General features: G+C 37.3%; 1 protein-coding gene and 1 pseudogene across 3 annotated transcripts; both read right to left on the bottom strand.

The window, feature by feature from the left end:
• Positions 1-7,577: 7,577 nt before the first annotated feature.
• Positions 7,578-10,126, bottom strand: LOC113355905 (annotated as a pseudogene).
• Positions 10,127-10,624: 498 nt separating this feature from the next.
• LOC113355904 lies at positions 10,625-12,199 on the bottom strand. 3 transcript variants are annotated; one of them, XM_026598881.1, is made up of 2 exons: positions 12,046-12,199; positions 10,625-11,795 (listed from the first exon to the last, which is right to left on the bottom strand). In XM_026598881.1, the coding sequence occupies exons 1-2, from the start codon at positions 12,162-12,164 to the stop codon at positions 10,676-10,678; spliced, it is 1,239 nt and encodes a 412-aa protein (XP_026454666.1). In that variant the 5' UTR covers positions 12,165-12,199; the 3' UTR covers positions 10,625-10,675. The 3 variants fall into 3 exon arrangements, with proteins under 3 accessions (XP_026454666.1, XP_026454667.1, XP_026454668.1); XM_026598882.1 differs by having other exon boundaries at positions 10,625-11,513; XM_026598883.1 differs by lacking the exon at positions 12,046-12,199 and having other exon boundaries at positions 10,625-11,020; positions 11,134-11,970.
• Between the last annotated feature and the right edge of the window lie 14,114 nt (positions 12,200-26,313).

Raw genomic sequence — 26,313 nt, 5'->3', positions numbered from 1 at the left:
TGTGTAGAGGGGAGAAGTATGAAGAGGAAAACGAAAATGAATTTAGTTTTTAGGTTGAGTTGATTAATAAAAAACCAACGGCAGAGATGATCAATAATAGAAAGATCAACGGCTACTATTAACTGTTATATAAATGGGCGGGTAGGGTAGGATAATTTCGAGCTTTACACGTCACCCTACCCATCTAACGACGGTTAAGAAATCTTTACCTGTTACCCTACCCGCCAAATATTGGGTAGGATAGGATACGGTTAAAACACTGGCGGGTAGGGTAGGATTGGCGGGTATGGGTAGGGTAAGTGCACCCCTAGTCAAGCGTATTTTATTACCTGACTCAAATAGATCTGAATCAGTGGTAAGGTCTGAGTCGGAGGTCGAGTCAGATCTGACTCAAAATTGAAAACAAACGTTCTGACATTTGACTCGCGACGAGTCAGGGGTAGACTCAGATCCAAATCACAAGTCAGATACAAACAAACATGGTGTAGGTTAGTTTTATACCTTGTAGGTGCAAATGTGGCAGAATTTGAAAGATTGTGAAAGTCCAAAGTTTTTGTTAGACCCAACACTGAATTGCCCCGACTCCATCTCTGGACAAGCCTTGCACCTTTTTTGTTCGTCTGAATCGGACTCGTCTGGATCTAACAGATATCACCTGACTCATTTGGATCTAATTCAATAGTTTGTTTTTTGAGTCAGATCTGAATCAAAAATGTGTGAGTCAGTGGCTTGGTCCCATGAGTCGGGGACATTTTGTCTCCTGACTTAAATGGGTCAGAGTCAAGGGTTTATGTCTGAGTCAGATCACGAAATCATATTTGACTCCAAATAAAAACAAATCAGGCAACCCTGGCTCTAGCCCTCCTTAAAATCATAATAACCACTGAAAAACCCTTATATTTATTTTATAATTTGTCTTTAACCCCCTAATATTTTAGGTTTAGTCCACCAGGGTTCCTTTCTTTGTATGAATTTTTTTTAGCCCCCTCTACTTCATTATCTGGCTCCGCCACTGAAACAAACGGTCTGATATCTAACTCGAGCCGAGTCAGATTCAGACACCGAGTCAGCAAAAAACAAACACACTCTTGATTGAATATGTAAGAACTTGGAATACCAAAACCAATCAGGAGACTCGGGACTCTAATTTCGTAATCCTTGGTTTTAGGAAATTTATTATTGGAGCAGGATTCTGTTTATCTTTCAGTACTGGCTTAGGTGGCTTAGGAATCTCCTTATAAATACTCGGTCGTCTAACACTTTCAAAATCGTTTTTCCATCAAGCAGCCTCTAAGAGCATCACGCTGTATGAAATCAAAGATGATGTTATGTATGCCTTGAATACATGTGTAGTATTCAGTTGGGCTTACTCCTTGGACTTGGCTCAACAGTCCACTATTCTCTTTTGTAAACCTAGGTCAAATATAAAAGGATCTAGGGTTTATAATAGAGAGAGAAAAAAAAACTAATGTAGTTCTTGAGAGAGTGTGAGGCACAAAGCATGCAAGAGTTCTTGAGAAGGTATTTGAGGGAAAACTTGTAAACTTGTTTGATCATCATAGTGGAATCATTTCGTCGTCTTTGCAAGTGGATGTAAATCATCTTGATCGAACCACTATAAATCCTTGTGTTGTGTGTGTGCTTGATTTGATTGATTTCATTTCCATTTTCATATCTTGATTGATTGTGCTAAATTGAGCCATTGGTTATAACAAATTGGTATCAGAGCTCCGGGTAGAAGCGATCTACAATGGCGGGAAGGTATGAGATTGAGAAGTTTGATGGAAGGAATGATTTCAATATATGGAGGCTAAAGATGAGGTCTGTTTTGGTACAACAAGGTTTGGTGAAAACTTTGAAAGGGAAAACGGCTCTAGCAACAACATTGAAGGATGAAGAAAAGGAAGAACTCATGGAGAAATCACATGGATTAATTTTGTTGTGTTTAAGAAATGAGGTCTTGAGAGAAGTTGCGACCGAAACGACTTCGGGCGGGCTATGGAACAAGTTGGAGAAAAGGTACATGACTAAATCCGTGACTAATCGTCTTTATCTTAAGAAGAAATTACATACTCTTAGAATGCATGAAGGAATGTCTATTATAGATCATATTGATGATTATAATAAAATTTTCTTGGATTTGGAAAATATTGATGTCAAAATTGAAGATGAAGACCAAACACTTGGCTTGCTTTGTTCCTTACCACCATCTTATGATAACTTTGTTGATACCGTAATGTATGGGAAGAATACAATTTCCATGGAAGACGTTAAGGCGGCTTTGAACTCCAAAGAGTTGAAGAAGACCGGTATTGATGGTAAAGATAATTCGGGAGATGGGTTGTTTGTAAGAGGAAGAGGAAAGCAAAAGGATGGTTTAGATACAAGTAGATCACAGTCAAGGTCTAAATCTAAATCGCATAAATTTAAATGCTTTCATTGTAAGCAAGGAGGGCATTTCAAGAAGGATTGTACGTAAAGGAAGAATCTTGAGAAGAATACAAACCAAGGCACCGCGATAAACGTTGAAGTAGAAAGTGATGATGGAACGGTTCTCACGGTTTATACCGAAATCTCGGATAATGGGTGGATTCTTGATTCAGGTTGTACATTTCATATGTGTCCTCATAGAGAATGGTTTTCTACTTATCAAGCTCGAGAAGGTGGAAAAGTTCTTATGGGAAACAATGTCACTTGTAAATTGGTGGGTATAGGTACAATTCAAATTAAGATGCATGATGGTATTGTGAGGGCTTTAACCAAGGTTAGGCATGTTCCAGATTTGAGAGAAAATTTGATTTCTTTGGGTACACTTGATTAAAACGGTTGAAAGTATCAAGGTGAAGGTGGAGTTATTCGTATCTCAAGAGGAAGTCTTACAATCATGAAAGGTACAAGAGTTAATGGTCTTTATACACTGCAAGGTACTACTGTTACAGGTGATGCAGATGTATGTTCTTCAAATTCAGAAGACGATACTACCAAGTTATGGCATATGCGGTTAGGGAATATGAGAGAGAGGGGGTTGGATGTTTTGAGCAAGCAGGGATTGCTTTGTGGTCATAAAACTGGTAAGCTTGATTTCTGCGAACATTGTGTGTTTGGGAAGCAGTCTAAAGTCAAGTTCAGTACAGCTATTTATGACATCAAGGGTATTTTGGATTATATTCATTATGATCTTTGGGGTCCTTCTCGAGTGGAGTCACATGGTGGTGCTAGATATATGTTGACATTCATTGATGATTTTTCAAGGAAGGTATGGGTATTCATACTTAAACACAAAGATGAAACTTTTGTCAAGTTCAAGCAATGGAAGACTATGGTTGAGAAACAAACCGGAAGACAAATCAAGTGCTTGAGGACAGACAATAGTTTGGAATTTTGTGGGGGTGAGTTCAATGGTTTCTACAAGGAGCAAGGGATTTTGAGACACTGCACAGTCAGAAAAAAACCACGGCAAAATGATGTTGCAGAAAGGATGAACAAAACCATAATGGAGAAGGCACGGTGCATGCTCTCCAATGCTGGGTTACCAAGGAAGTTTTGGGCCGAAGCCGCAAACACATCAGCTTATTTAGTGAACAAATCTCCATCGACTTATATTGAGTGTAAGACTCCAAATGAAGTTTGGACAGGTTCACATGCTAACTATGAAGACTTGAAGGTTTTTGGATGTCCAGCCTATGCTCATGTGAATGAGGGGAAGCTAGAGCCTAGTGCAAAGAAGTGTATATTTCTTGGGTAGGCGAAGGGTGTGAAAGGCTAGAGGTTATGGTGTCCTGAAGAAAGATCAAACAAGTTTATTATTAGTAGAGATGTGACATTTGATGAGCAATGATGTTGAGGCCAAAGAATGAAGAACTAAATAGAAGAGTTGAGTAGAGTGTTGGTGATAAGGTGGATCTAGGTGACAAGATGAAACTTGAGATACAAGTTCAAGGAAACAATGAGACTGTTGTTTCTGGTGAGGATGATCAGGAAATTGTGCAAGAGCCGGCCCAGGAATATGAAGCACAAGATCATCAGTACAATCTTGCTAGAGACAATGTGAGGAAGGAAATCAGACCACCTCATAGATATGGCCATGCTGATTTGGTTGTGTATGCACTTGCAGTGGGTGAGAGCATAGATAGGGATGTGCCAACAACCTATGGAGAAGCAATCAATGGTGAAGAATCAGCAGAATGTGGAACTTCTATGATTGAAGAAATTGAGTCTCTTGACAAGGATGTCGTTGAAGAAGGGAACATAGCTATGCTTAAGGTTCATACAACGGACAACCCTGTAGACATGTTGACAAATCCGGTTCCAAGTATCAAGCTCAAGCATTGCTTGGACTTGGTTGGTGTCAACAAGTGTTGAGAGCCCTTGTAAGGGCTAAGCGAAGACGATGAGGAAAAATGATGAATGGTGATAGTATTCAAGTCAAGGTGGAGATTTGTTATGTATGCCTTGAATACATGTGTAGTATTCAGTTGGGCTTGCTCCTTGGACTTGGCCGAACAGTCCACTATTTTCTTTTGTAAACCTAGGTCAAATATAAAAGGGGTCTAGGGTTTATAATAGAGAGAGAAAAAAAAACTAATGTAGTTCTTGAGAGAGTGTGAGGCACAAAAGAGGCAAGAGTTCTTGAGAGGAGATTTGGAGGAAACCTTGTAAACTTGTTTGATCATCATAGTGGAATCATTTCGTCGTCTTCGCAAGTGGACATAGATCATCTTGATCGAACCACTATAAATCCTTGTGTTGTGTGTATGCTTGATTTTATTGATTTTATCTCCATTTTCGTATCTTGAATGATTGTGCTAAATTGAGTCATTGAATCATATTTGACTCAAAATAAAAAACAAACCAGGCAATCCTGGCTCTAGCCCCCTCTAAAATCATAATAACCACTGAAAAACCCTTATATTTATTTTATAATTTGTCTTTAAACCCCTAATATTTTAGGTTTTGTCAACCAGGATTCCCTTCTTTGTATGATTTTTTTTAGCCCCCTCTACTTCATTATCAGGCTCCGAAACGGTATGATATCTAACTCGAGCCGAGTCAGATTCAGACACCGAGTCATCAAAAAACAAACACATTCTTGGTTGAATAGGTAGGAACTTGGGATACCAAAACCAATCAGGAGACTCAGGACTCTAATTTAGTAACCCTTGGTTTTAGGAAATTTATTATTGGAGCAGGATTCTGTTTATCTTTCAGTACTGGCTTAGGTGGCTTAGGAATCTCCTTATAAATACTCGGTCGTCTAACACTTTCAAAATAGTTTTTTCATCAAGCAGCCTCTAAGCGCATCACGCTGTATGAAATCAGAGATGAGTTTTTCATCACAAGCATACATCAACCAGCAAACCCTAACCTCTCCACAAGGGCCAGTTACTATTTTTTGGGACATCGAGAATTGTAGTGTTCCCTGTGATGTCTGCCCAGAAGATGTAGCTGGCAACATAAGAATGGCATTGAGAGGTCACCCCAATTTTCAAGATGTTCCTGTTGCATCGTTTTCCGCTTATGGTGATTTTAATGCTTTCACAAAGCGTCTTAGAGAAGGTTGTCAGAGAACCGGTGTAAAACTTGTAGATGTCCCAAATGGAAGGAAAGATGCTGCAGACAAGGCTATCCTAGTTGACATGTTTCTGTTTGCACTTGACAACTCTCCGCCGTCTACAATCTTGTTAATCTCTGGAGATGTAGATTTTTCTCCTGCTTTGCACATACTTGGCCAACGCGGATATACTATTATCCTTGTTATCCCTGCTGGTGTGCCTGTGTCATCTGCCTTAACTAAAGCTGGGAGATTTGTTTGGGATTGGCCTAGTATGGCTCGTGGAGAGGGATCTGTGCCTCCTAAAACTCTAATCTCTTTCGGCGCATCCCAAGTTGCTGGAAATCTACAAAATGACAGCCAAAGTGATGAAGAAGCAGATGTTCCTGCAAATGAAGAAGACCTGACAATGTGGGTAAAGCCTGGAGACATAATTGGTCTTAAAGGTCAGATGGTGAAGTTACTTGAGCTCTCAGGAGGTTTCCTACCCTTATGTCGTGTCCCTGAAGAATATAACAAAAAAATTGGCCGGCCATTGTGCATTGCTGATTATGGCGCGAACAAACTTGTCAACCTTCTTGACAAGATGGCTGATACAATGACTGTAGAAGGGGAAGGCGAAAAGAGGTATGTCCATCTCTGCAAATCCAATGACAGACATAAAAGGGTAGAAAGTTCTAATAAATCGGCTGTTTCTCCAAAACAAGAATGGAGAGTTAAGGAATGTCAAGAGGAGACGGTGGATATCAACGTATGCAATATCCCAGAATGCTCTTCTGAAGAGTTGTCAGATGATGAGAAAGGGAGTGTGGTTGGACTAACAAGTGAATCAAATGATGAAGAGGATACTGTAGATACTACCGTATGCACTACCCAAAATGATGAAGAAGCAAAGTCCTGCTCGAGGAACTCGCAATCTGGTTTAAATGATGTTCCAGCTATGCCTGCAAATGAAGGAGAGCTGAAAACATGCGTCCAGCATCAGCCTGGGGACATCATTAGTCTTAAAGGTCAGTTGGTGAAGGTACTTAAGCGCTCAGGAGGTTGCGTACCCCTAATTCGTGTTGCTGAAGATTATAACAAAATCTTTGGCCGTCCCTTGTGCAAGGCTGAATATGGTGTGGACAAACTTGTTGACCTTCTCAAGAAGATGTCTGATACAATGACGGTAAAAGGGGAGGGCGTAAAGATGTATGTCTATCTCCGTAAAGAAGAGCTAACAACATTGGTCCAGCAGCCTGGGGAAATAATTAGTCTTAAACGTCAGCTGGTGAAGTTACTTGAGCTCTCAGGAGGTTGCCTACCCCTAACTCGTGTCGCTGTAGATTATAACAAAACCTTTGGCCGTCCCTTGTGCAAGGATGAATATGGTGTGCGCAAACTTGTTGACCTTCTCAAGATGATTGCTGGAATGACGGTAAAAGGGGAAGGCAAAAATAGGCGTCTCCATCTCTGTAATAATGCCAATGACAAACAGGAAAAGGTAAAAAATAGTAATCCATCAGCTGCTTCTCCAAAAATAGACGAAACGGTGGATGTAAAAGTATGCACTACCCCTGGATGCTCTTCTGATGAGTTTTCAGGTGATGATAAGAGAGTCATGGTTGGACCAACAAGTAAATCAAATGACAGTCTCGAACAGTTTAAACAAGAAATACTGGAGCTTCTTGTGAGTTGTTCATGTAAAACTTACCTGGATAGTTTCGAAGAAATGTACAAACAACATTACAGGAAGGATTTATATCATCAAAGCTCTGGCGCGAATAATCTCGAGGAGCTGATTGATACGCTATGGGACGATGTTAATTTTTATGAAGAACAAGAAAGCAAAAGAAAATTTCTTGTCCCCAACTTTGCGAAGTTGCGTTTTCAAACATTTTAAGGGTCATAATGTCTGCCAATATCAGCTTTTCTGTTTTATGTTACAATACTGAGCCTGTAATTGTCTTCACACAAATTCATTCATTTTAGTTGCATTTACAAAGCTGAGTCTAAATTTTACTCATTTCTCTAACATTGTTTGATAATTAAAAGAGTTCAACCCGAATCGACTTGTATTACCAATCAGTTAGCTAATACCCGTTATGAAAGAAATAAATTGCGTCTTTCTTAGTGTTTTTGATATTGTGTTTTCTGCTTTATACATTTTCCTCATGTACAGCTCAGTAAATTCGAAAACTAAAAATTGAATACAAGCTAGACAGCTTGCAGGCCAGACTTTCCTTTATGAGACTTTCTGAAACATGCTCCTCATTTAGCAGGAAAGGAGTTGAATTGTTTTCATAAGCTTCAGGTTTCTTCTTGGAAGGAGGTGTTGGCATTCTAACATGGTGTGTGAGCTCTCTGTGATTTCCGCAAAGCATGGAAATATTCTGAATTCTTGTTTTTCTTGCTGATGCTGCATCCTCCAAATTAGCAGATTCATCCAACTTTGGAGTCACAAACATGGCACTGATATCCAGATTGACTCCTAGATTAGAATCATCAATCTTCCTACTGAATTGCACCGCTTTCTCATCTACTACTTCTTTCTGAACTTCCATATCAATGTCCATTGAGATCTCCATTGGTTGTTCCCCATCAGCATAAATTTCCATAAGCCTTTTTGCAAAGTTGCCTTCCATTTCAGGTTTACCATTTTTATCACCATCCTTGCCTTTCGAATGGCTCAAGTCCTTCTAACCTCCGCAGTAGTGTCTCAACTTCCTCTTGCTGTTGCAAGACTTTCTCCTCCATTCTTCTCCTTACCATTACAACAAATTCATTAGCCATGTCCTGGCACTCCTGCAACTTCTTATACAACTCAAGCTTCAGGTTTTGGGTTCTTTCCTTGACCCCCAAACTGATCTCCTCTTCACTTATAACTAGTGTTTTGCCTTGCATTTGCTCAAGCTTAGTTATCAAAGCAGCCCTCACTATGCTTTTTGCCAAAACCTTATGTATCTCCTTAGGATCAGGAGTGGCACACAATATCACCAGCATTTTCGATCTATCATCCTCAAAAGAACCCTCAGAAGCATGGTCAATTTGCTGTCTCTGAAAGGAAGACCAGAGTCCCCATTCGCAATGGACTCCACAACTCTCTTTAAAGCTACGTTCCCTTGGTCTTTGCTGTCTGCAATTACATACATATGTAAAAATCAATAGAGCTTTGCAATACTTAACAATCCTAAAACTGAGTACATCTTTAAGGTTATGTTGAACAAAATAGTGACTCTTTAAGGAAACAATAGAAAAGTTTAAACAATACAAGCAACAATAGAAAGGTTATGTCAACAGAAATAAAATGTGAAGTACATCTTTAATCAAAGCAAATAAACTATACCTGCATTTTAGCTTCGAAATCTACTTGGACAGCTTGCTCGATATTTTCAGAACCCACCATATCAACAAACATTAGTCTTCCACCTACCAATGGGGAATCCAAGATTATCTGCACAAATCAAAAGAGACTAGTTAACCCTCAAGACACAGAAAAATTCCAAACATAACTAGAATAGGAAAATGAAAAGAAGTTCAAAATTGAGAAATTATAACCATGCAATGACTTCTGGAACTTCTATCATTACAATTAGTACTCTTTAAAATCCTACGCCTCTCCACTTCGGCTACCATATTCTGAAAGTAAAGGAAATGAAAAGGTGTTTTTCAAGCACCCGCATAGACGAGGATGCATTAACCACATATTCTGAAACCTATAAGATGATGGAAATGACTTACTGCCTTTCTCAAATTCAAAAAATGATCTAACCAAATATGAGATATAATAAGGTATTGAATGAGTTCCAGGAGGTTAAGAACATTTAGATGCAGCCTGAGAGGATTTCATTTAAAACAACAACAAAATACAAAGTAAAAATGTACTTAGTCACTTCATTTTCACCAGGGTGCGCAGTGTTTGAAATCCCAGAAACTCTATATATCCAGAACAGATGGCTCTCTATGTTTAAGGACATGAAAGACAGCTGAATTTAAGCCCTGATATTGCTGTTATGACTCCAAGCATGTCTCGAAAAAATACGGTAACACTAGTCAGACAGTAAGAGATTTTAGATCAGTATATTTTCCTTCACAACTGACATGAATGATGGGCAGAGTACCTGAGACATTTAGAAACAGCAAAAGACAAGCCCTAGTCACAATACACACACTTCATGCTCATGCAGACAAAATGGGTGAAGTAATAAGAAAGTAGAACTCTTGCTCAGAATTATGTGAAGTTAACTCCTAAAATTACCCATACCTTAATGTTCCTGCTGAAGCATAAAGTAAGCCGAAATGCGTGAACCTACAAGAGTCATATAGAGCTAGTTCCTAAAATTACCTGTACCATACTGGTTGCTGAAGCATAAATTAAGCTGTACTAAACAAACAACCAAACCAGAAGAGCCCATGAAAGCATGGACCCTTGCAAAAAGCATCACTGCATAACTGATTCAAGCTTAGTGCTTGGTGACAATATAGAGGAAATAGTGTTTGGTGACAATATAGAGGAAATAGGAGGAAAGCAGACACTCATATCAATGCCTTACGAATATAGTTAGAAAACTGTTAAAATTTTAGGAAATGGAGAACTAATTCCTTATAATACAGATGGTAATATGCCTTAAGCAAAAAATTACAAGTTTTTGAGAAGTCAAGTCCTAACAATATGTACGAGCAGAACTGTCATATACTAATCGTATAAATAACTGCTATAAACTACATAACAGACCATTGTCTTACCAATCGTACGTAACGCAGCAGCTAAAAGTATGCATCTCAACCGTGCACAGTGTAGGCTAACACACGGCAACATCAACTTCCCTAGATTTAAACATGACTTTAAATTAAAAGCAAGGAACATCCTAAGTGAGACGTGAAAGCGGAGAATGAGACATTCTCAGTTCCTAAGGCTACAAATAAGTTTGTAACTAATCACATTCCATATATTCTGCAATTGTGATTGCTTTCGTCAAAAATAAATAACTAATCAATGTGAACATAATCAAAAACCGGTGTAAGCATATTAGCTATTGCAATATTCAGTCTTAAGCATGGATTTTCAAAAAATAAATAAACAGATAAACAACAGTCAAATAAAAATTAGTAGTCTGAATAGAAACTGAAATAGGACAAAACAAACTAAGAGAAAGCATAAGCAATGCGTTTTCTTCTCAAAGTCAACCACCCTGCAATTAGGTTGTTATCATAAAGGTGCTTCAGCTTGGCATTATTACATACACTAGTTTTAGCTTCTTTAGGGATGAAGGTTTCCAGAGAAACGATGTTCTCCACTTGAGCGTGCAGCTGATAATCCATGGACGGGCAATAAATATTATCATCATCACCAATACGACGCTCTAGATCTTCATTCATCTTAGTTTGAAAAATACGAGGATAGGAGCGGGAGCATTCCACTGCCTTGAGATATTTCTCTTGCAAATTGTAGAGTATAAGACGTTCCCCATTAAACCAATACAATAATACCTGATCGGAGAAAGTCAATATACGTGTACGAGGCGTAGCAACAGAAGTGTTAAAGCACCGATAGAAGGGAGTTTTCTTTTTTATTAAGCAACAGAGGGGAGTTGGTAGTAAACCTTTCTGATCCATAATCTGAACATTAAAAGTTTCCTCCCTGGTCCATACTTGCTTGTCCTTGTCCTTCAATATATACATATGAACCTTGTAACAACAACAACATACACCGGCCTGATAATTACAACGATGTCCGTAATGATCATTGTTGGATCTTGTTGTTATCCTCTCAGAATGTGCAATACAAGGGTATCCTTTAAACTCCAGAAGATGATCATCTGCTAAATACTGGCGCTGATCAGTTGTCGGTGTTGACGTCAGAGTACATTCGGTGGGGAATTGAATGAAGTGGATCTTCTCCTTGTGGAGGTCGAACGAGAGCAACATTTCAATGTCATTACCATTACTAACTGTACTCTTCGTCCTCCAGAAAAGATCACCCCTGCAAAAGGTGGCTTGTCTATAAAATGTTGTTGAAACATTAGTGACCATTGGACTAGGAAAAGGAGAAGAACCCGGTGGTGGTGAGATATCAACAATACTAGTAAGTATCTTTCTCCATGACATGGTTCCCAATGTAAGGACCATGCAAAGAAACTCATTGTCGGCTTCTGAAGTAAAAATAATTACAACCTTGTATACTTGTGATAATGAATCAAAACCAAAACCATGACCGATGTATCCCCCAGCAGGACGTAAATAACTGCGGACAAATATCTCAGCCCTGTTCTGGTTAATGACACATATGTAACCCTCATTATAATTAGGCGAATTGGCTACCTTGAAACAAGCTAAGCCATTGCAAAAACCTACTATTTCATACAAATTTGAGAAATCCAGATTTAAGAGAAGTCTAATATCCATGGCCTTTTCTCGTCTACATTAATTAGATGAAAGACTAGAAATGGTTTATATTTGTGTTTTGAATATAGTGAATTGCAGAAAATCTTGAATCATTAAGGATAGAATTGTACCAGTACTTACTGATTATAGAGCAAACTGCTAGAGTCCGGAATGGTAATCTCGTCAGAATACTTTCAATCATCAATTCCTCCGGAAGATGATAATTACTTGCTCCTCCAGCTTCCATCATCCCGTTCTGCTGCTCCTTCTCCGTCTCCTCTTCTCCTTGATCAATTTTAATAAGTTGACATGATTTTTTTTTGAAAACTGCTCTGTTTCCTCCACTAGTGATGAATGCAACTAAGGAATTCAAAAGGGGTGAGGCATCTTGCTCTTCTCTTTGATCAATTAATTTTGTTTTCTCCGATTGCTTCTATTTATTCATCAAGCTGTTTCCTCCTTCTTCTTCTTCTTTGTTTTCCCCAAAGATTGAATCTGATAATTTCTATGATGTTTGGTTGCTCAGCAATAGCATCATAGAGATCTGCTGTGTTTTCACATATTTGTTTGGTTACTGTAAGCAGAAATCAGAAGCAACCAAATTGTGCTTCACAAAAATGTTAGTAATTTTTTCTGTAAGGGTCATTTTCAAACCTAAATTACCTAATTTCGAACTTTTTTACTTCTCAAAGTAAAAAAAAAAAAAATTCTTTGAAAGATGCATCCAAACCAAACCCCGAACCGAACACCCTCAAGGACTCAAAGGCGGTCAAGGTTGCTACCGGGGACACCAGGTTAGGTGGGGTGTAGTAAAACCTGTTTTGTTTTATTTTGATTTTGGTACGCCACCATTTAATTTGGTATCCCTATTAGCGGCTTTTGTGTACTAAATTTTTCGTTTTATTTGTATTACAAAATTGAGTTTAAGGTCTAGCCAACTTTTTTCCTCTTAGAACAAGGATTATGGAATAGAGCGTGAAACACTCCGTCCCTCTCAAAACGAACGAGATATTAAGTGGTCGAGCGCAAGTCTCACCATGGGATACACGCCATAAAATATGTCGTTTGTAAAAAGGGATTTTCATAAGATATGCTATTGTGTAACCAATTTATACATATGTTGGATTTTAGGATGTAATGAATGGACATGATTAGCTGATAGAAAAAGTTAGGGTTAGGAAATGGGACCCGCTGTATCAAATTTACTGCACGTATATTCTTAAAATGTGCTTAGTTGTACGGTGACAAATCTCATTACCTCAGTTTTCTGTCAAACGGAGAACAGTTTTCCGTTTTTTACCAAACGGATAACAGTTTTCCGTTTTTCTAATAATTATTTCATTCGAAGAATCGTTAGCCGCATAGGGAGGACTTTCAGTCACTTGTTCGAATGGAGGAGAGTGTGATAGAGTTTGGAATGGGTTTCCCTCTATCCATAGTAGAATCTAATTTGATCAAATCTTTCATTTTGAAGGAGATTCTCAACCCCCATAGTCATTGCTCTTATAAAACTTGTCATCTACTAGAATTTTTTCCCCATACCTACATGAAGAGGATTATTTTTTACTTTTATTCTCATACTTTCTCATTCTGAGAGGAGCCTGTATGGGGTGACGCCTTGACAGTTTTTCTTTTCTCAGAAAACTTGTCTGTTACTAAAATTATCTCACGTTTCTAAATTCTTTTCATTCTAACATTGAATTGTCTTTTTTATCACCAATCAGGTAGCTAACACAAAAACTATTGCAATATGGCATCAAGATCCTCCTGAATATGGTAATGGTAACTCTTGTGCTGCAAAACATGGGATCTTGGAGGAACAATATAAGAGGTTTTCTACTCCTTTTCTTTAATATTTCTGAATAATTATTAACAATGTAAAAATATACTATTATGGTTATACAAATTTTCATAGCTCGATTACTTTCTCTAAAGAATTTACGTGTGGATATGTACTTTATGTATATATGATTCTGAGTTTGAACAAGTGGTCGATATACAACTGAACAATTATAATCATCATGGTGATATGAATCATATAATTAAAGTTATATATAATAAATGTCTGAAATTGGATCAATCAGTTCCGGAAAATTTCGAGGATTACTACTTGCATAATAGTCATCAAGTAACAAATAATGACAACTGTGAACACTAAAGATCACCGAATCTTATGGTTACAGTCAGTGTTCGCAATGCATAGATAGATATCAAGCAGAAAATATGATGAAATACGATAAATAGAGTGAAAGAATGTAGTGCATAATTATAAATGGTTACGTGGTTCGATTATGCCTACTTCACGGGGGTGTTGAGTTGGTTTCACTATGTATTGCTAAGTGTTACAAACTTAAGTTAAATGACTTTTGGTAAGAGAAAAAAACGGGAAAGTGCAATGTTGCTTTGTTAGAGCATTACTTGGTCAAACTCACAAGTTTAAGTATGTCAAGCTTGTTGTCAATTTAAGTTGATCAAAACTACGTATTGATTTATAGTCTACTTAAGTCATCCTCGGTCTAGTATTAGATCATGGTAGTTGAGTATTAGTATTCACCAATCGACCATGAAGATTGAAGATGACGTCAGCAGGAACTTCATAAACAAAGGTATGTGAAGATTGAGTATCCTATATGAAAAAGCGGGGGTCTAACAATACCACCCAATATTTCGCTTATCAATCTGTATGGACTAACTCCAATATACTTTGCTAGAGAATCAACTAGACAGTCAGACTCAATCTAGATTAAAGTATATCAAGGAGTTAATATCTCTCTCTTGATTTGATTTACTCGAGCTAATAACAATCAGCGAGTCTTTAATCAAATACAAGGAATAACTTGGATGGTATCAAAGACCAATATCCAAGGATCAATTAATGAAAATCAACAACCAAAAGTTGGATATTCTAATTGATGATCTACATGCACAACCGGTATTATTTCAATTACAAAGATAAAACAATATAATGCGGAAATATAAATAACACAGACACCAGAAATTTTGTTAACGAGGAAACTGCAAATGCAGAAAAACCCCGGGACCTAGTCCAGATTGAACACACATTGTATTAAGTCGCTACAGACACTAGCCTACTCCAAGCTAACTTCGGACTGGTCTGCAGTTGAACCCCAATCAGTCTCCCACTGATCCAAGGTATAGTTGTACTCCGTACGCCTCTGATCCAGCAGGATACTACGCACTTGATTCCCTTAGCTGATCTCACCCACAACTAAGAGTTGCTACGACCCAAAGTCGAAGACTTGATAATAAACAAAACTGTCTCATACAGAAAAGTCTATTAAAGTATCAATCTGTTTCCCACAGATAAACCCTAAAAGGTTTTGTTCCGTCTTTTGATAATAATCAAGGTGAACAGGAACCAATTGATAATCCGGTCTTATATTCCCGAAGAACAGCCTAGAGTTATCAATCACCTCACAACAATCTTAATTGTATGGTAGCGAAACAAGATGTTTCGTAATCACAAAAAATTAGACGAAGATGTTTGTGATTACTTTTTATATCTTGCCTATCGGAGATATCAATCTCAAGCCAATCAATATGATTGTACTCGTACGATAGAAGATGCAAGATCAGATCACACAACTACGATAAAAGTAGTATCGGTGTGGCTTCACAATCCCAGTGAAGTCTTTAAGTCGTTAACCTGGTTTTAGAAGAAGAAACCAAAGGTTAAAGGAGAAACGACTCTAGCACGCGAACTAGTATCACACGTAAGGTGTGGGGATTAGCTTTTCACAGATACTAGAGTTCCCCTTATATAGTCTTTCAAATCAGGGTTTTCAATCCAAGTTACCTTGGTAACAAAGCAATCAATATTCACCGTTAGATGAAATCCTGATTTAGATTTAAGCTAATATTTCTCAACCGTTAGATCAAAAACTTAGCTTGTTACACACAAATGAAATGCACGCTTCTAGGTTTGTTAATCGTACCCAAACGTGTACATTGTTAGTTCAACAATAGTTAACCAAATGGTTAGCTATATGAGCATTTCATATCAACCATGTTCTTCTTCACCATAACTAGTTCAAATGACTTCAATATTAACTAGTTAGAGAGTTGTTCAATTGCAAGGAAATCTCATGTACTACACAAGACACAATTGAAGCAAAGATGATTTGATTCACTTGAATCGGTTCATGAAATTTTATAGCCACGGTTTGCAAACTGCATTCCTTAGTCTTTTTAAGTTTAAGTTCAGAAATCATCCTTAGATATATAACCTTCTCAAGTTCGCAGACTAGGTTCGCGGACTTAAGTTACCGGGCAGAGTTTACAAACTCCAGCAAAAATTTTCGGGAATGAGAACTTCGCTGGTTTGCGGAATGGGTTCGTGGACTTAGCTTCACGCAAATAGTTTGTCAACTCCAGCAGAAATTCTCGGGTTTGAGAACTTCGGCAGTTCGCGGACTTGGCTCACGCCATTATTCTGGTTCTCTTGATGAACAAAGTTCACAAACTTTGGTTCAAGGAATAGGACTTATACATAAATGTGTTTCCAAAACAATGCTTATGTCCACCATTGGTTATGTAATCTAAACTCTCATTTCAATCATTGAAACATTCTTAGAGGACGTTATATTGTTGTTACACCATTTCTCGTCAAAGCAATTTTCAAAGTGATTGAAACATATCATGACTTTCGTCACTAGGTGGTAGGACTAGAAGATGCCTACAATATTAAACTGCAAGTGCACAGTGTCAATATGCAACAGAGGGCAAGCACAGGTCAATCCACAGGGACAAGGTGGGTGTTGAGTTGAAACTATGGCGTTACTACAACTGATTCACTTTAAAAGGTAACCAAACATGGGGTGTTTTGTGTCGATACGACAAGATTAAGATTGATTATACTAAACAAACGAGATTAAAAAAAACACAGAGATAAACAATTATAGGAGAGGTACTTGGGCAGTCGAATCCGCCTCTTAATGTACATTAGATAATTTAGTTATCGAAATTACTCTTGTCCTTTTAACGAACAGGGATGAAGATTCGAGTCAGCCGCATATTCAAGGTGATCTGGAGATGGATATTTAATCACAACTAAAGTATTCATCCTAAGCATTAATTGTCTGATTAAAGCACAACTAATCAAAAGATAAATCGATTCATTTAAGCATGAGTTGCAGCACAACAACATATAATTATTCCAACTACCTAGGTTGCATATAACAAACAAGGTGAAAGTAATATGTTGTAGTACAAAGATTAAATCTACCTTTAAGAAATTAAGCACAACAAGAACAAATTCATAACCAGAATTATCTGATATTAGATTAAGGGCTTCATCTAAGCCCTAGTTAGAAAATTATAACATTATAATAACTGGAAAATAAACCTAAATACTACTACTTGCTTGCACCGGCTAGTCCGGGCTTGAGTTTTATATCACAACCCCCTCCTCTATTTATACGAAAAGTTTTCCTCCAAACAATTCAATCCCATTGACAGTAATTACACAAGCAGAAATCTAGGAAATTGGTAGTCTTGAAACTCACCACTGATGTAGCCTACTTCATCATGCAATGTCATTTTAATGTCTTCACTAATTTCGGATGTTGTCAGCGTTGAAAGGAAATCAAATTCAGACCTAACTGTCAGTTTCTTAATCATTACTGCCGCCTTATTTTTCCCATTTCTCTGCTGCCATTGTTGATGTTATATAGAGAATCAATCAATTTTCCTCTCTTGTGCTCTGAATAAGCCACCCTACCTACTTGCTAGGTATTTTGAATTGTTGATTGACATTGGATGGAGGAATAGGTTTAGAAAGAGAAATATAGGGTAAACTAGGTATAGGGTTTGAGTCTGACGCCGGCAATCGTATGGAAATTGGGTTGTCAAGGTGATGGCTTGATAATCTGAGAGAAGACGAGACAGACTGATTTGACATGCCGATAAAAGATGGGAGACAGAAAAGATGGGTTGACTGAATTGGGAGGAGAAGAAGTTTGTTTCTCATGTGTGAGATCGGGAAGAGAAACATGGTGACGTACTCTGGTGTAAAGCATGAATACCTTGCTTTGGTATGAGAATGTCTTTTGGGCTTGGTTTGCTTTCCATGTAGTTTACAAACATGAGAAGAATCTGAGTTCTGAACTTCGGCCCATTAGGTTGTCAACTCTCACACTCCGATCTCTTGTTGTTGCGCATGCATCCCTTCACTGAAATGTGTAGCTTATCATGGTGTGACCACTTCCCATTATTCAACCCTTCTCTGCTGACTCTACTTAGTCTCCTGTCATTACAAAAATCAGAGAATATCACCACACTTTTACTCGGAATGAACAAGAAAAACAAAATACATATTTTGGCATAAATATAGGAAATTAGTGCATCAAGATACAGTAAACACCTTCAAAAAGATAAGAATATATACAACATTAGGTGCCTATCACTAGGTAAAGATAAACTTGATCGAAGCGAAAATCTTAGCAACACATATTTCGAGATATAGATAGGCGAGGTATACTCGGCTCGAAATACCAAATGTGTATAATCAAAGTCTATATATAGAATACGACTTTTTGTTTCAAAGAGTATGAGATAGAGTGGATAGACTTTTGAGTGATAGATAAGTTCAAGTCTCCACATACCTTTTTGTCGAGAAGTTCCACCGGTTCCTTGAGTAGTTCTTCGTCTTGTATGATGAATCGCCATGAAGTCCTTGAGCTCAACTACAATTTCTATCCTAGTCCGAGACTTAGGTATAGTAGACTAGAAATCAAGAATTATAGTTTTGATCACTAACATTGACAAACATGCTTGAGATAGCAACTCATGCGAGTTCGACCGAGCAATGATCTAACAATCTCCCCATTTTTCAATTTTAGTGACAAAACTATCAATACATATGGAACACAAAAAAGATGAAGAAACTTTAGTAGCTCCTATTCCACATGTCTAATCTTCAACATTCCTCGAAATCTTCGTCACTTCCAAGTACTTCAATGATCCCAAAGGTTGTAAGTTTAGCATCACCGTTGTTGAAGATCCGTAGCTATAACAATGAGAAAACATAATTCTCGATCATTGTTATACAGTGTCATAGTATTATTACACAGTGTCAAAGTTCAATTATATCACAACTTCAACAATAATACTATGGTGATATGTATCACTCCCCCTTAGTCAATACTCCATCTCACATGGAAACCACTCCCCCTTACATAATGATCCGAAAACCCCATGTATTTGTAGTGTGAATTACATATTAATTCTCCTCCCTTTTGTCAATAAAATTGGCAAAGGTACAAGAACGGTATCATAATGAAATTTCCGAAAGAGACATTTCATGACTAAAAGAAAAAATACATACCAACTATAGATGCAATCATAAAGCCGAAGCTAAATGCATTCATCAAGAAGTTTAAAGATACAAGATAACCCCTCTAAAATTCCACATCCTCACACCCCTCAAGATATGACCATTAAGCACAAGTTCAAAAGAACTCTCCCCCATTTGATGTCATTCCCGAAAGAACAACAAGAGTGACCTTAATTTCGAAAGAAAAGAAGGATTTTGAAACAAAAATGACAGTAACAAGACAAAAACACTATAGAAACTGAACTGGAGTAAACCTACTGGAGTTTCAAACTCAATTGCCCAAGAGATAGAGATAAGCATAGGGGCAAGAGTTATAGAAACGTTTTAATGAACCAAAACAACACCAATAGACTGCCGCAAGTGTTGAAACGTAGCAGTGTCTAATGGTTTGGTAATAATATCAGTCAATTGTTGTTCGGAAGGCACGAATTCCATACTTATGATACCATTAGAGATCACGAATAAAATGGTACCTTATGTCAATGTGCTTTGTTCTTAAGTGCTCAACGGGATTCTCAGTGATTCGAATCGCACTAGAGTAATCATAAAAGATTTTCATTATTCCAGTATCAACTCCATAATCAGCTAGCATTTGTTTCATCCATAGGAGTTGAGTACAGCATGATCCAGCAGCAACATATTCTTCCTCACATGTAGACAGGGATTGAGAATTTTGCTTCTTTCTATGCCAAGCTACAGGATTCAGTCCTGCATAGTAGAAACCCCCTGATGTAATTTTTCTGTATTATACACATCCTGCCCAATCTGCATCTGAATAAGCATAAAGATCAGTGTTAGTATAAAAAGTATAAGATAAACCATACCCGACAGTGTGATTAATATATCGAATGATCCTTTTTGCAGCTGCAAGATGAGATTCTTTTGGATTTGCCTGAAACCTGGCACAACAACCAACACAGGAAGAAATATCAGGTCTAGTAGTTGTAAGATACAAAAGGATACCAATAATAGATCGATACAACTTTTGATCCACTTTTGATCCTTTCTCATCTCTATGTAGTTTACCAGTAGTGGGCATAGGTTTCAATTTTGGAGAAGACTTATCCAGGCCGAACCTTGTCACAAGGTCTCGAGCATACTTTTCTTGGGATAAGTAAATTCCATCCTTATGTTGTTGAATTTGTAATCCTAAAAAGAATTTTAATTCACCAACATTGATCATTTCAAATTCTTTAGCAAGAGAGACTTGGAAGTCCTTTGCAAAAAATTTCAGAAGTTGATCCATAGATGATATCATCTATATAGATTTGAACAATAACAACATCTTTCCCACTCCATTTGGTAAACAAAGTTTTATCAGCTCCGCCTCTTGAAAAACCTTTTATAATGAGAGAAGTGGTAAGTTTTTCAAACCAGGCTCTAGGTGCTTGTTTCAACCCATACAATGCCTTTTTGAGTTTTAGTACATGATCTAGGAAATTAGGAATTTCAAACCCCTTAGGTTGAGCGCACATAGACTTCCTTCTTTAAAATTCCGTTTAGGAACGCGGATTTTATATCCATTTGAAACAGCTTAACCTTAAGAAAACAAGCGTGACCTAACAAAAGACGAATGGACTCAAGGCGTGCCACAGGAGCAAAGGTCTCGTCAAAGTCAATCCCTTCAATATGTGAATATCCTTGAGTGACAAGTCTAGCTTTGTTTCTGATAATCGTTCCAAATTCATCAGACTTATTCTTGAATATCCATTTGGTACCAACAATATTGATATTGGAGGGACAAGGTACAAGTTCCCACACATCTTGTCTTTGAAATTGATTTAAATATTCATGCATTGCATTCACCCAAAAGGGATCGTTCAGAGCTTCATCAATATTCCTTGGTTCTACTTGTGAAAGATAACAACCAAAATTCAACATATTTTGAAGTTTTCCTCTTGTTTTGGCTGTAGAATCTCTTCCTCCAATAATACCGTTGAGATCATGATTCCTTTGAACCCAGAGATGTCGTGGAGGGAGACGTTCTTGTTCGTCAGGAATGGCTTGATCAGTGTTATTCTCCTCGTCACTAGAAATGTCAGGATCAGTAACAGTTGGGATAACTTCAACTGATTCTGGGATTTCTTTGACTTTCCTGTTGTAAAAACATCTTCTCCTCAAAACCTTAATGGTAAGTTTTTGTTATGGAGCATTACCGTGGACATTTCCTGAATATTCCTATTCTTTCTTTCAGCAACTCCATTATCTTGAGGAGTGATAGGTGGTGAGTATTGTTGAATGATCCCCAGTTCATCACAGAATTCAAATACCTTGGTGTCTTTGAATTCAGTTCCAAGATATCTTCTAATTTTCTTTAATTTGCGACCTTGTTCGTTCTGGATCCTTTTAACAATAATCTTGAATTCACCAAGAGTTTCATTCTTATGAGATAGAAATGCAACCCAAGTGAATCTGGTGTAATCATCTACCATAACTAAAGCATACTTCTTACCAGCAACAGTGGGTTGTTGAATTAGTCCGAAGAGATCCATATGAATTAAATCAAGTGGAGATTTAGTGAGAATATCTCGAGATGATATGTGGTGAAATTTCGTATTCTTACCCTTTTGACAGTAACCACACATACCTTCAATCTTTGCATTGATTTTGGGAATGCCTCTAACAAGTTCTTTGTTAATGATCTTAGTTAGAAGACGATAATTGATGTGACCAAAACGCTCATGCCAAAGATGTGTAGATTCCACCTTAGTCAAATTGCAACGGTTGCTAAACTGAGTATCAAGTAGATAACAGTTGTTTTTACCACGAGTTCCTTAAAAAATTACTTTCCCAGTTTTGTCTACAATATCACATCCATTTTCATTGAATACAACTCGATGACCTTTGTCACAAATTTGACTAATAGAAAGAAGATTAGCAGTCATACCTTTTACGTATATTACATCATGAATTTCTGGAACACCGGGCAGTTTGATCGTTCCCTTCTTGCTGATGTAGCAGCAACTCCCATCTCCAAACGTTACAGGACCTCCTTCATAGTCGATAGACGAAACAAACCATATGAGATCGCCTGTCATACTTCTACTACATCCACTATCAAGAAACCATTGAAAAGGAGACGTAGATCTTAAAGTAAAGGCACCCATACTAGTAGTACTTCTCTGTTTAGAGTTTCCTGATAGTTTTTATGTCCTTTCAGAGTATCAAAAAGTTGTTTAGTTTTCTCACAAAGATTACTTGCAACATTCAGACTCTTTGAAACGATATACAAACTTGTTGAAGGTGATTGGAAGAATCACAACAACAATACAGGCCAAAACTTTGAAGTTTTTCTGAGTGGTTCCTAGTCATATCAGTTTTCACAACAACCGGTCTTTGATTACCATCTGATTTACGACTATTCTTTAAACAGGAACAACTGGAGTTTCTCAGATTCACCAAGGGACTATTACCAGATATCAAATCCTTAAGAATTGCAATTTCTGCAACAAGACCATAGTTGATCCGGATATGTTTATCCAACCTCTTTCGAAGAGTAACCAGTTTATCATACTTTTTCTTACGGTTGGTTTTTAAACCTGGTGAAGCGTCAATTGAGACTTTATGGTCCATATAGTTAGATCGCAACAAACACAGACTTTTGAGGTCTTGAACGTGTTTGCCAGATCTGATACCAATTGAAAAAGCGGGGGTCTAACAATACCACCCAATATTTCGCTTAGCAATCTGTATGGACTAACTCCAATATACTTTTCTAGAGAATCAACTAGTCAGTCAGAATAAATCTAGATTAAAGTATATCAAGGAGTTAATATCTCTCTCTTGATTTGATTTACTCAAGCTAATAACAATCAACGAGTCTTTAATCAATACAAGGAATAACTTGGATGGTACCACAGACCAATATCCAAGGATCAATCAATGAAAATCAACAACCAAAGGTTGGATATTCTAATTGATGATCTACATGCACAACCTGTATTATTTCAATTATAAAGATAAAACAATATAATGCGGAAATAGAAATAACACAGACACCAGAAATTTTGTTAAGAAGGAAACCGCAAATGAAGAAAAACCCCGGGACCTAGTCCAGATTGAACACACACTGTATTAAGCCGCTACAGACACTATCCCACTCCAATCTAACTTCAGACTAGACTGTAGTTGAACCCCAATCAAGTCTCCCACTGATACAAGGTACAGTTGTACTCCCTACGCCTCTGATCCCAGCAGGATACTGCGCACTTAATTACCTTAGCTGATCTCACCCACAACTAAGAGTTGCAACGACCCAAAGTCGAAGACTTGATAATAAACAAATCTGTCTCACACAGACAAGTCTATCAAAGGATCAATTTCCTCCCACAGATAAACCCTAAAATGTTTTGTTCCGTCTTTTGATAATAATCAAGGTGAATAGGAACCAATTGATAATCCGGTCTTATATTCCCGAAGAACAGCCTAGAGTTATCAATTACCTCATAACAATCTTAATCGTATGGTAGTGAAACAAGATGTTGCGGAATCACAAAAAATGAGACAAAGATGTTTGTGATTACTTTTTATATCTAGCGTATCGGAGATATCAATCTCAATCCAATCAATATAATTGTACTCGTATGATAGAAGATGCAAGATCAGATCACACAACTACGATAAAAATAGTATCGGTCTAGCTTCACAATCCCAATGAAGTCTTTAAGTCGTTAACCTGGTTTTAGAAGAAGAAAACCAAAGGTTAAAAGAGAAACGACTCTAACACGCAAACTAGTATCACAGGTAAGGTGTGGGGATTATTTTTGCACAGATACTAGAGTTCCCTTATATAGTCTTTCAAATCAGGGTTTGCAATCCAAGTTACCTTAGTAACAAAATAATCAATATTAACCGTTAGATGAAAACCTGATTTAGATTCAAGCTAATATTTCTCAACCGTTACATCGAAAACTTAGCTTGTTACATACAAATGAAATGCACGCTCCTAGGTTTGTTAACCGTACCCAAACGTGTACATTATTGGTTCAACAATAGTTAACCAAATGGTTAGCCATATGAGCATTTCATATCAACCATATTATTCTTCACCATAACTAGTTCAAATGAATTCAAGATGAACTAGTTAGAGAGTTGTTCAATTGCAAGGAAATCTCATGTACTACACAAGACACAATTGAAGCAAAGATGATTTGATTCACTTGAATCGGTTCATGAACTTTTATAGCCACGGTTTGCAAACTGCATTCCTTAGTCTTTATAAGTTTAAGTTCAGAAATCATCTTTAGATATATAACCTTCTCAAGTTCGCAAACTAGGTTCGCGGACTTAAGTTACCTGGCAGAGTTTACAAACTCCAGCAGAAATTCTCGGGAATGAGAACTTCGCCGGTTCGTGGACTGGGTTCGCGGACTGAGCTCGCAGACTTAGCTTTACGCAAATAATTTGTCAACTCCAGCGAAAATTCTCGGGTTTGATAACTTCGGCAGTTCGCAGACTGAGTTCGCGGACTTGGCTCACGCCATTCTTCCGGTTCTCTTGATCAAAAAAGTTCGCAAACTTTAGTTCAAGGAATAGAACTTATACATAAATGTGTTTCCATAACAATTCTTATGTCCACCATTGTTTATGTAATGTAAAATCTCATTTGAATCATTGAAACATTCTTAGAGGACGTTATACATTTGTTACACCATTTCTCGTCAAAGCAATTTTCAAAGTGATTGAAACATATCATGACTTTCGTCACTAGGTAAAGATAAACTTGATCGAAGCGAAAAGCTTACCAACACATATTTCGAGATATAGATAGGCGAGGTATACTCGGCTCGAAATACCAAAATTGTATAATCAAAGTCTATATATAACATACGACTTTTTGTCTCAAATAGTAGGAGATAGAGTAGATAGACTTTTGAGTGATAGATAAGTTTAAGTCTCCATATACCTTTTTGTCGAGAAGTTCCACCGGTTCCTTGAGTAGTTCTTCGTCTTGTATGATAAATCGCCATGAATTCCTTGAGCTCAACTGCACTTTCTATCCTAGTCCGAGACTTAACTATAGTAGACTAGAAATCAAAACTTATAGTTTTGATCAGTAACATTGACAAACATGGTTGAGATAGCAACACATGCGAGTTCGACCGAGCAATGCTCTAACACTATATACACGTATTATATACCATTCTATTTAACGAGACAAGTCGCATGACTATAACATAATGATGAACTTTTGTAAAGAGGAATGCAAGCTAAGGATTAACTCAAGTTAGTTCTTAAAGTTTACAAAATGTTTTACCAGTTCACGAACTTTAACTCTTAAATATTAAGACTTGATATTTTTATCTCAATTAACTCGCGTACACGAACCAGAGCGAACTAGTCAATCATGAGATAGTACTGGTATTTAATGTAAAGGTACACGAATTCCTTTGAATGCTCCGAACTAGCTGATTTTGAATGTTTCATGTACATCTTTTGTTTCCAAGTATGCAGACTGTTTTGAAGGTTCTCGAACTTGCTAAATCAAAAGGTTCATGAGTTACGAGACAACTTTGAGTTCACAAACTGTGGACATTTCACGAACTGATTCGGTTTTGTGATAATGTTTGACGGTTCCAGAACCACTTAGACAGGTCTCTCTGGCAAAGCACTTGCTGATTTACTGTTACACACATCTTCTTTTTTATTCAAAGAAAATTTCTCACATGCTTTCATGCAAAGTTTATAAGGAAAAGTTTAGCTTGTCTGAATAAAAATCAATTCAAGAAGCTTCTTTGTGTAACATTGTTTATTAATATAAATAGAAGACTTCATTTACACTATAAACTAAATCTAGGCACTTCTGTGTCCTAGTTGTACACTAGGGTCGTCCTCTAAAAACTTAAGTTTCCTCTAGTAAAATTTTATATTAGACTACGACTTTGAAAGTTTTTACTAATGGATTCGTGAAACCAGGTCATACTATCTTTTAATTGATAGTTCTTTCTATCCAGATCTTTTTCATATTTATCTTCTAAGTTTCGAAACTTTAGATCAAAAGCTTAATAGATAGAAATCATAAAATACTCTTCTTCCCAGACTTTAT

Source organism: Papaver somniferum, chromosome 3 (assembly GCF_003573695.1).
Source record: "Papaver somniferum cultivar HN1 chromosome 3, ASM357369v1, whole genome shotgun sequence".
Lineage (NCBI taxonomy): Eukaryota > Viridiplantae > Streptophyta > Magnoliopsida > Ranunculales > Papaveraceae > Papaver > Papaver somniferum.
Note: the sequence above shows the minus strand (reverse complement) of the source record. Positions and strands in the feature narration are given on the sequence as shown.

Coding starts and splice junctions, on each gene's coding strand:
- LOC113355904 (XM_026598881.1), bottom strand. CDS start 12,164: ATGATGGAAGCTGGAGGAGCAAGTAATTATCATCTTCCGGAGGAATTG. Junction 11,796..12,045: donor TCTATAATCAGTAAGTACTG/GTACAATTCTAT, acceptor TAACCAGAACAG/GGCTGAGATATTTGTCCGCA.